This window comes from Orussus abietinus, unplaced genomic scaffold, assembly GCF_000612105.2.
Source record: "Orussus abietinus isolate OABI.00-Male unplaced genomic scaffold, Oabi_2.0 scaffold448, whole genome shotgun sequence".
Lineage (NCBI taxonomy): Eukaryota > Metazoa > Arthropoda > Insecta > Hymenoptera > Orussidae > Orussus > Orussus abietinus.
The window spans coordinates 27,032-36,736 of NW_019394603.1; the positions used below are offsets into that span (position 1 = coordinate 27,032).

A 9,705-nucleotide genomic window follows, 5' to 3' on the forward strand; every position below is an offset into this window, starting at 1 on the left:
TCAATGAAGAATATCGGAAAGATCGATAGGAAAGATCTCTCGTTGAGAAAAAGTACAAGCCAGGAAGATTGTATAAATATTATAAATAACGTGGAGATAATTAACAAAGCAGAATTTAAGTCTGTCCAAAGATATGACCCGAAGAAAGAAATTCAAGACTCCAAAAGGCGAACCGAGCATCTCAAGATTCCTCTTCAGGACCCTCTTCAAGATAGCAGAAATTCGACTAAAAAGCCGATTTCGGAGCCGATCCCTAAACCTTTAAGGAATACTGAAGAGCCTAGAAACAATAAATGCGCTCTGGAAGGCGATCAACTGTTTAAAAATGTCGAAAAATCCCAGAATACGCTAAACAATTGGAAAACTCTGTCTTTCGGATATCGTCGACTATCGGTGACTGGGTGCACTGTTTGGAGCCTTTTGGATTGTTCGGTTCCCGAAGTGGACCACCGAAAATCTGGGAGAAACTTAATAAGCTTTGACGCCTCCTTGAATTTTGGAAAAGATAGGCTGGCAGAGAGGGTCAGTATTTCTGAAATTGTCGAGGACTCCGAGACGAGTCTGCCTGCTCTGAAAATTAAACGGGCGTGCTCTTTCCTGAAGAACAACAGGATCCTTTGTCGTTTGTCCTTGTACTTGTATCTGTATGGTGCGATCAGTCTGATTTTGATGTTACTCAAACTCGGGCCTTGTCATCGCCCTCGAATTGGTCCCCACGCACAATACGACTTGCGACACGCGTGATTGTCTATTGCCTTGATTTACGTCATGTCATTGTCATGTCGTAACTCCGCGTACGTGGTCAATGAGGCGGAGAAGAAAAAGTGGGACAGAAAGCAGCAGACACGGAAAAGAGCATATTGAGTATGAAGAAAAGATTTCAGAGTCTGAAACTATAAGGAAAAGTACATTGAGAAACTTTATTAAGGCTTCCATGCAATTGGCAAATTTTATGCAAGAGCATATTACATATAAAGAAAAGATTTCAGAGTCAGAAACTATAAGGAAAATTACATTGAAAAACTTTATTAAGGCATCCATGCAATTGGGAAATTTTATGCAAGAGCATACTGCGTATAAAGAAAAGATATCTGAGTCAGCAACTATAAGGAAAATTACATTAAGTATTTTTTTAAGGCTTCCATGCAATTGGAAAGCGTATTGAGTGTGAAGAAAAGATTTCGGAGTCAGAAACTATAAGGAAAATTACATTGAGAAACTTTATTAAGGCTTCCATGCAATTGGCAAATTTTATGCAAGAGCATATTGCATATAAAGAAAAGATTTCAGAGTCAGAAACTATAAGGAAAATTACATTGTCATTTTTTAAGGCTTCCATGCAATTGGCAAATTTTATGTTCGAAGAGGACAGGAAGAATACGAAGGGATTTTCATGATTCTTTAATAAAGTCCTTTGAAATACTTTCAAGAATAAAAAAAAAAGCCAAAGAAAAGCTTTGAAAAATATTATTTGTAGATGGTGTTTCATTGATCTTCATGCATATCATTCCTAATGACTATTAGCAAGTCTTTTCACAAATCACCTAATTACTTCTCCGCTTTCTCCAACATCCTGCTTCTGTCAATACATTCACCTGAAAAAATCAGGTATCGACTGTAGTTTAGCGAAGATTAAAAACGAACTTGCGTGCACAGAAATGAAGTACATCTTCTTGAAAGTATAATTTTTTCAAATAAACTGCTTCCATGACTTTCCAGGAAGGTCAACGCATAAAATCAGCTCTTCAAGATCATTCCGAAATTATCGATAATCTGTTAAAAAATCGAAATCAAACTCTCCTAGTATACGTGTGAATATTTCTTACACTTTTATAAGATACGTCCTCCACAAATGTCCTTATCAGCCCACTTCCAAATTAAAAAAAAAATGTATCCCAGAGTATTATCCTGGCACATATTAAACATTTATTTCTGTAATATATTGATACATTAAGGTGAAGTGAAACCCTCCTCAAATCAGCCGATTCGAGTAAGACACTTTTTTTTAAGGGTATTGGATTGAGCTGTCTAAAACATTGACACATGACTCGTGAGCACGTAGGAATTATCCTGACACTTTGAGAATTTGGATTTTCGAAAAAATTCTTTAACTTAGCCCAGACAAAAAACCAAATGGTGTAGAGCTCTCATATTTCGATCAATATACAATTATTGAGGGCTCTCATATGAGAAACGAAAGGCTTAGAACAATCTTACGACAATTTAGAACACTCTGGTAATCGAGAAACTTACATTTGAACGGGATAAAGGCAAAAAAAAGTGTCTTACGTGCTGCTACGCTAAAACGATGGTAATATGAGATCACGGAGTGAAAATTTAGTTCACCCGGAAATCACAGATGGCGCACGGGATTCCTCTGAAGTGAATTAGGGCCTCGGAAACCATGAATTCAGAGGATTTCTGGAGTTTTACTTCGATTTCTTTATAATTATTGTACGAAAACGACAGATGTAGTATGCCATTTAGTACAATGTTCAATGTAATTCGCCACAGATGTCGATATAAAAACCAACGTCGGCAACGTAGGTATTTAAAAAAAACAAAAAACCTTTACCGACGTCGATCAAGTTCCTCGCCGTGTTTAACTTCACCTTAAACATTTATTCATCACCCCGCATAATTAACAATTCTGCATTAATTCACAGGTCGGCTTAGCCGAGGGAGAGGTAACCCCGAGTTCAGCTCAGAACGGCCACGCAACAAAACGCAGGACGACCTCATCTCGTAGCGTAAAACCTAGACAAGTAGCAAATACCGAAGCAAGTCGCAAAGCTCGCGAAGCCAGAGAGCAAGCTCGTCGGCAAATGATCGAAGAACGTCGACGAGCGATCAAATCATCGGCACCAAAGGACCCTGAAGCCTCCGTGGCGATTTTTGCCCCGAAGACGTAGCGAACCTCTGCTCTTCAGGGTCGCCCTGTCCCTCATAATCTCGGAATCGTTCCTGGCTTTTCAGCGACGAATACAGAGGAGCGACCAGCTTCGCCTGGTGGGCATTCAATGTCAAAGATTGCTGGTCACTGCCATGCAATGTCGGAGCCGGCTGTCCGACGACTTCAGGATCAGCTGATCGTTGTCCGAGGCCATGGTCAAGGCCGAAAAGGATTGGACTCAGAAGAGGATGATAGTTGCTAGCGGAATCCGCTGATCGGGCTTTATTTGAGTCGCTGAATCGTTGCTATTTGACTTTAGAATTAGCTGGTTACTTTGGTTAGCGTTTTAAGGATCGCTGATAAACGTTGCTGGGATCAGATGTTGAGGTAGATGGTCGGTGTTAAAGTTAGTTGTTCGGTTTTGAATAGACAAGGTGATCCCGGATGTCCGGATGTGTTATTCCGTTGCGTTTGGATTGGATGCTTTTTAATTGTTTATTATGGGAAAGATAAAATTGAATTGCTAGAAATGTTTACGAGGAGGGTCAGAATCAGTGGCAACTGGTGTTTCTTAGAAGTAAAACCGTGGAAAAGGTTTTTAATCGTCGGCGGCAGCGACATAAGGTTTTAGGATTTTAATCAAAATAAGGATTGGTAGCACCGGATTGGATCCAGAGCAACGATAGGTTTATTAACGCCTGGGTTCACAGCGATCGTTAATAGGATCAAATGTAATTATTATTCTCATCCTCGTCCGGATTCAGCAACGATTACCATTTCCATCATCACCAGGATCCATAACAGTAAAGAGAATTATCATCGTCAGAATCAGGAAACGAACAGAATTTCTATCATCAGGAATGACAACAATGACGACTGCTTTCATCGTCCCCAGGATCTGAAGCAATCGATACGATCTTCATCATCAGGATGTACAGCAACGAACGCAATTTTTATCATCAAATGTGATTTCCATCGTCTTCGGAATCCACAATTGATGCTACTTTTATCGTCAGGATCCATGTCAAAGAATACAACATTTATCCACAACAGGAAATACAATCTCCATCGTTCCTAGGATCCACAACGAACATCACTAGAGTCCACAGCAATAATCATCTTCACCAGAGTTTGGCAGCGACAACCGCGACTCGATCGCTGCCAATCTCATTGTTGGAACCGATCTCCAACTCGTCGCTTATCCCTACCGATAACTCGCAGCCTGTAATTCGTAAAAACGACAGAATCTAGACTGCGTATTCGCGCGTCGTAAATAGCGCGATAACTACCGAGGGCCCCGAATCTCCAAATTGCGCCGCCCCGAAGAGTGGCGTCGCGCCGATCGGTCAATTTGCGCGATTGGCTGTTATAGATTGCCTTTAATCTCGCGGAACGTCCCGCAAATCGCTGATATATAAATATATATTATACAATATTATACGGCCTCGAAAATGGCAGAAAGAAAGAGATAGAGAGAGAGAGCCGCCTCGACGAAATTCCTCCCTCGACGTCGCTCGCCTTTGTAGTAATTTTATTTCGTTAATCCGAACTCTTGAAATTTATTGTTAAGACGTTTACATATTATACGCCGTGTGAAAGGATGTATGTATCTTTATTAAAACACCTACGTGTGCCTGTCTCTACGCTATTTCACGGAGGCGGAAGATCGTTCCCCCTTTTCAATTTCTACACTCGATGTTGCGTCGCTCTCTGTTGTCTCCGTGGCATTCGTCTCTTATCTTTTTTCATGTGTTATTTTTTATTGAAACAGGACGACGTCGATCGATCGACTTCATTTTACGATGTGATTGTAAAGCCGTGTGCGACATTGACCGAGATCGTGGTCGCGAGTTCTGGCGAATTTCGAGCGTACATTTTTTACACTTGTTTCCCTCGTCGAGCGTATTTTGAGACTTTTGTCACCTCGAGGACGTTTTAATGGATAAGAAGAACAAGTCGCACCCTCCCGCTACCGCGAGGAATGTTCCTGTCACGCCTGCAGGTTGATTACTAATTCTCACTGTGATTGACGGAAATTCATTTGGTAGTGCTCGTGATTGATCATTTGTTTATATAACTCGGAGACTACTCGCTAAGTGTATCGTTCGATTAAAAAGTTTCGTTCCCTGAATCTATGGCGGATTGATTTCGGTGCGTTCCCGGTTAATCCAAGTTCCTGCGATTTAGTTCCTCTTTTCTCCGCAGAGTCGCGGCTATCAGCGGCGTTTTCTGCGGATCTCGCGGAGATCTCCAGAATTTGCGAATTTCGACCTCTGCCGATGCTTATGGTGAATACGCGGGGAATAAAAATTATATTATTTTAACACTTTGGTAAATGTTAACGCGTATTCTGTCCTTCAGGTCGCGGAATGTTCTTCTGGCGATGGTTTTGCTCTGCATACGAATTCCTTGAATTACGAAACGATTAAATTGCAGGAGGAGGATACGGAAGAACTGGAATTAACCGATCGGTTAAAGTAAATTACTCATACATTTATCTTTTTAATCAAATAAGGCGATCTCAGGTGCATATTTTCTTATTATTTACTAAGTTAACGGGTATTTTTATTAAGACCAGAAGATGAACCACCGGTCACTATGCGGATTCTTTTCGAAAATGTTAAGAAACTTGAGAAACCTTGGAGATTGGAGAGCAACGGCAAGTGAATAATTTATTTAATGACGAACTCTTAAGTAACAAATTATCCATTTTTCTTTCGCTTACGCCATTTTTATTTGTTATCGGCATTATCTATACACCTTTAACAGGAAATTCATGGACGATTTTTGCGCTAGATGCCCTGGATTTAATTGTCTCCAAGTATAGCACGATTACACAGCTGAGGTAATGAAATTCCTATTAATCTCTCGAATAATCATGAAGCGTCGACAAATTATTGAAACCGAAGGTTCCTTACACATAGATGTTTCTAGCTTAAAGAATTGCCAGATAAACGCGTACGGAATTGTTCAGATTTCTGAGATCCTGAAACGTTATCGATGCCTGAAAGACCTAATTTTGGACATGAATCCAAACTCTAGTAGGAATTACTATTTGCTGTGCTCACCTGAAGGGAAGTAGGTAAATTATTGTAATAAAAAATATATATATACATCTTCATCTACGACTTACCCCGACTACCCACTGAACACCAAACCTAACGATTAATAATAATATAAAAAATATAAAAAAATAAAAAGATAACTTAAAAACTAACAAATAACATAACGTTTGTTACAATGTAATAACCTAACAGTTATGTAACATGGAGCTAACAGGTTACATAACATTTTTTATCATATCTACATAAATGTAGCGTAACTTTGTTACTCTTATCTTACATTGTGTTACTGTCCTGATATTACTGCGTATATGCAGCACATATTAGTAACAAAACAGAATTACATTGGTGCTAATTATCATCTACTTTATTACATCATCGTCATCGTCATTGTCATAATTCATCGTCGAATGTAATAAGATTAATACATGTCATATTTTCTTTACTACTCGTATGGAAAAATGTGATTTTACTTCATACGCGCATACACATTATCAGTAATTGTTTGCAAGTCGAATGAAATCATAGTCTTTAAATAAAATCAGATAGTTTATCATTCACGTAATTTCATTTAAAGTCTGGTTTATTATATAATACCTAACTATTGCCAAGTGGCACAAAATAATATAAAAAGAAAAAATTGTATAATTTTTTATAAAATTGCTTTATTTTTCTTTATTAAATGTTTGAAAAATTAATATTATTTGCTGGTAACTTAACTTATAACATTGATATAAAATGTTACATTACGTATTATCTTATTGAGTGGGAAATAATAACAAAGATCTAACTCCTATGTTACTGTTATGGTATATGGTAATACATAACACGTTAGCTGCGAAAACGTAACATTTACCTAACAGGGTTCTGTGGGTAGATTACAGCACTTATCCCTGAAACTTTGCGAGATAGCTGATAAAGGTGTTGAAAAAATATCAAGGGAATTGGAATATGCAAAGAACGCGGATTGTTCAACTATTGTGTCCTTGGATCTTTCCAATAATGGAATCACGGAAATTGGAGCTCAGTATATCGGAGCAATGCTACGCACGAATAGGTGTGTAGATAGAAAATAATGTGAATAATTGCAAATAGATCAAGGATTTAATACTATTTTTGTGTATTCTATTTTAATAAATATTGAGGGCTTTACAGGTCATTGCGAAGTCTGGTCTTAACTGGAAATAGAATTCGCGACCTAGGAGCTGAGGCCATTATTCGTGAGCTTTGCATGTGAGTACGGAAGATCTAATCGAAGCTAGATCAATCGGACATCCTCGATTTAGAACCTCCTTGACCCGCCGGAGGATCCTGAAATCTCGATAAAGACATTTTTTTTTCTCAAAGCAAGACCACAGAATTAAGGTGAAGTGAAACACATAGGAGAACTTGATCGACGTCGATAAAGAAGATTTTGCTAAGCACCTACGTTGTTGACGTTCGTTTTTATATTGACAGCTGGGTCAAATTATATTGGATCTCGTTTTTCTTGTGAAAAATGAAATTTTACGAGTATCACGTAATTCCGTAGAGCTTTCGTAATCACGTGTCAAAGTTTCAAATGATTGGGTGCACCCAGTTTGATGAAAAGTTTTATAAATATTTTGACGTTCAATATATAGAATGACCCTTTCGTATCACCTTAATTGACGAAAGGCTGGAAATGACTGAGAGAAGAGAGAATCGGAATGTCCATTTCAGGTCCACCTTGACTCATCGAGAAGTAGTCGAGCTTCGGCGAGAAAAATTAGCGTTTCTTAGAAGCCCAAAAAGTGAAGATTCGTCGGAAAAGAAAGAAATCTTGGACTCACTCGAAGACGAGGAAAAGAAGAGTCTTGAAACAATCGACACAGGTAATCTAATTAAAATGATATATAAGTATCACATAAGTGCGAAGAAATAAAAATAGTTGTTTAAACGAAACAGTCTATTTGTCCTATGTTTGATTTTGGTTTCAGATGGTCATGCCGGAAGTCGGACATCTTCAAAACCTGATTTCCCCTCAGCGCAAAATGGTCTTAAAACCAACATGGAATCTAAAAATTCATCAACATTGCATCCTGTAGGTAAAGAGAGCAGGCGAATTAAAGGAGCAATTATGTGCACAGGGAACTTCGAAATACGCCATTTAAACCTAAGTTGTACGTACAAATATTTACGTTTAGGTGCAAAAAGTTGCTACTTTTGTATAAACAGGACGCTCATTTAATAGCATCTCTTACGTTTCGTATTAAATACAGTTAATCAGTTATCAAAGAAATCGCTGGAAAGGATATTGAGCTGCATCCATTACCAGGATTTTATGCTGTTGAAGGATTCCAGTAGAGGTCTTGTTTACCTTGACTTACGGGTAATGGACTATTTCCACGAGTGGTTCAGAATTTAGAACAAATTGCTATTGTGCTGTACGTAGATTATTTTCCTATTTAAGGGTAATCATTTGGAGAACGAAAGTAACGAGTCCTGGGTACGTCTGGAGGAACTCCTGCACGCACGTCGTCATCACGAAGAATCGATTTCCAGTGATCTTGAAGAGTTTCGTTCCTCGAAGCTTCTGCCGATCGAGAGCAAGATTTTGCGTAGCAAAATTGCTAATACTTCCGAAGCAGCAGTCTCCGAAAAAATATAACGAAATTTATATATATATATATTTCATTGAAACACATTACTACTTCAGGGGAAACAAGTTGCTCCTTTATTGATGTACCTCTGATATCTTATGTTGAAAGTAATTAATCAGTTTTCGATAAAGTCACTACAAATAAATTGCTCTGCATTCGTTATCAGAATTTAACATGAAGTGAAACATGTAGAGGAACTTGATCGACGTCGGTAAGAAAGGCTTTTCTAAATATCTTGCCGACGTTGGTTTTTATATTAACAGCTGTTTTTAATTATATTGGATATTGTATTAAATGGCATACTCCATCTGACGTTTTCGTACAATAATTATAAAGAAATCGAAGTAAAACTCAAGAAATCCCCTGGATTCATGGTTTCTGAGGCCCTAATTGACTGCAGAGGGATCCCATGCGCCATCTGTGATTTCCGGGTTAACTAAATTTTCACTCCGAGACCTCGTGTTACCATCGTTTTAGCGTAAGACACTTTTTTTACCTTTATCGCGTTCAAATGCGAGTTTCTCGATTACCAGAGTGTTCTAAATTATCGTACAATTGTCCTAACCCTTTCGTTTCTCATATTAGAGCCCTCAATAATTATATATTGATCGAAATATGAGAGCTCTACGCCATTTTGGTTTTTTGTCGGGGTTAAGTTAAAGAATTTTTTTCGAAAATCCAAATTCTCAAAGTGTCAGGATAATTCCTACGTGCTCACCAGTCATGTGTCAATGTTTTAGACAGCTCGATCCAATACCCTTAAAAAAAAGAGTTTTATTCGAATCGACCGATTTCAGGGGGGTTTCACTTCTCCTTAATGCTCTTGAAGGATTTCAGTATAGCTCTTCTTGTGTGCCTTGACTTCAGGGTAACAGACTATTTTCAGGAGTGGTTCTGAATTTAGAACAAATTGCTAATGTGCTGTATTCAGATTATTTTCCTATCTTAAGGTAAAATGTGAAGTTCGAAAATAAAACTTGCCTGGAGGAACTCCTCCACGCATATCGTTATCGCGAGAAATTAATTTCCAATGATCTTGAAGAATTTAGTTCCTTGAAACTCTTGCCAAACTAGAACATGATTTTACGCGGCAAAATTGCGGAGTGAGACTTCGCTAAATATAAAAATT

The 9,705-nt window shown here is 38.3% G+C and overlaps 2 protein-coding genes across 3 annotated transcripts in view; both read left to right on the forward strand.

The window, feature by feature from the left end:
- The window catches only part of LOC105702525, a 25,638-nt gene extending 20,614 nt beyond the window's left edge, over window positions 1–5,024 (forward strand). For both annotated transcript variants that reach the window (XM_012430161.1, XM_012430160.1), the window contains exon 8: window positions 2,667–5,024. In XM_012430161.1, the coding sequence (XP_012285584.1) occupies window positions 2,667–2,912 (246 nt within the window). In that variant the 3' untranslated portion in view covers window positions 2,913–5,024. The remainder of the gene's footprint in view (window positions 1–2,666) is intronic.
- A 312-nt stretch (window positions 5,025–5,336) lies between these two features.
- On the forward strand, window positions 5,337–8,611 carry LOC105702523 (leucine-rich repeat-containing protein 71). The gene is made up of 6 exons (XM_023432862.1): window positions 5,337–5,971; window positions 6,833–7,012; window positions 7,657–7,808; window positions 7,914–8,096; window positions 8,196–8,305; window positions 8,387–8,611. Exons 1-6 carry the CDS (start codon window positions 5,742–5,744, stop codon window positions 8,582–8,584), a joined length of 1,053 nt encoding a protein of 350 aa, XP_023288630.1. The 5' UTR covers window positions 5,337–5,741; the 3' UTR covers window positions 8,585–8,611.
- Window positions 8,612–9,705: the final 1,094 nt, after the last annotated feature.

Excerpts from the sequence above, each read along its gene's own strand:
- LOC105702523 (XM_023432862.1), top strand. The coding sequence starts at position 5,742 with ATGAAATTCCTATTAATCTCTCGAATAATCATGAAGCGTCGACAAATT. Across the intron at positions 7,809-7,913 it reads TCTTGAAACAATCGACACAG|ATGGTCATGCCGGAAGTCGG; the intron begins GTAATCTAATTA and ends TTTTGGTTTCAG. Across the intron at positions 8,306-8,386 it reads TTGTTTACCTTGACTTACGG|GGTAATCATTTGGAGAACGA; the intron begins GTAATGGACTAT and ends TTCCTATTTAAG.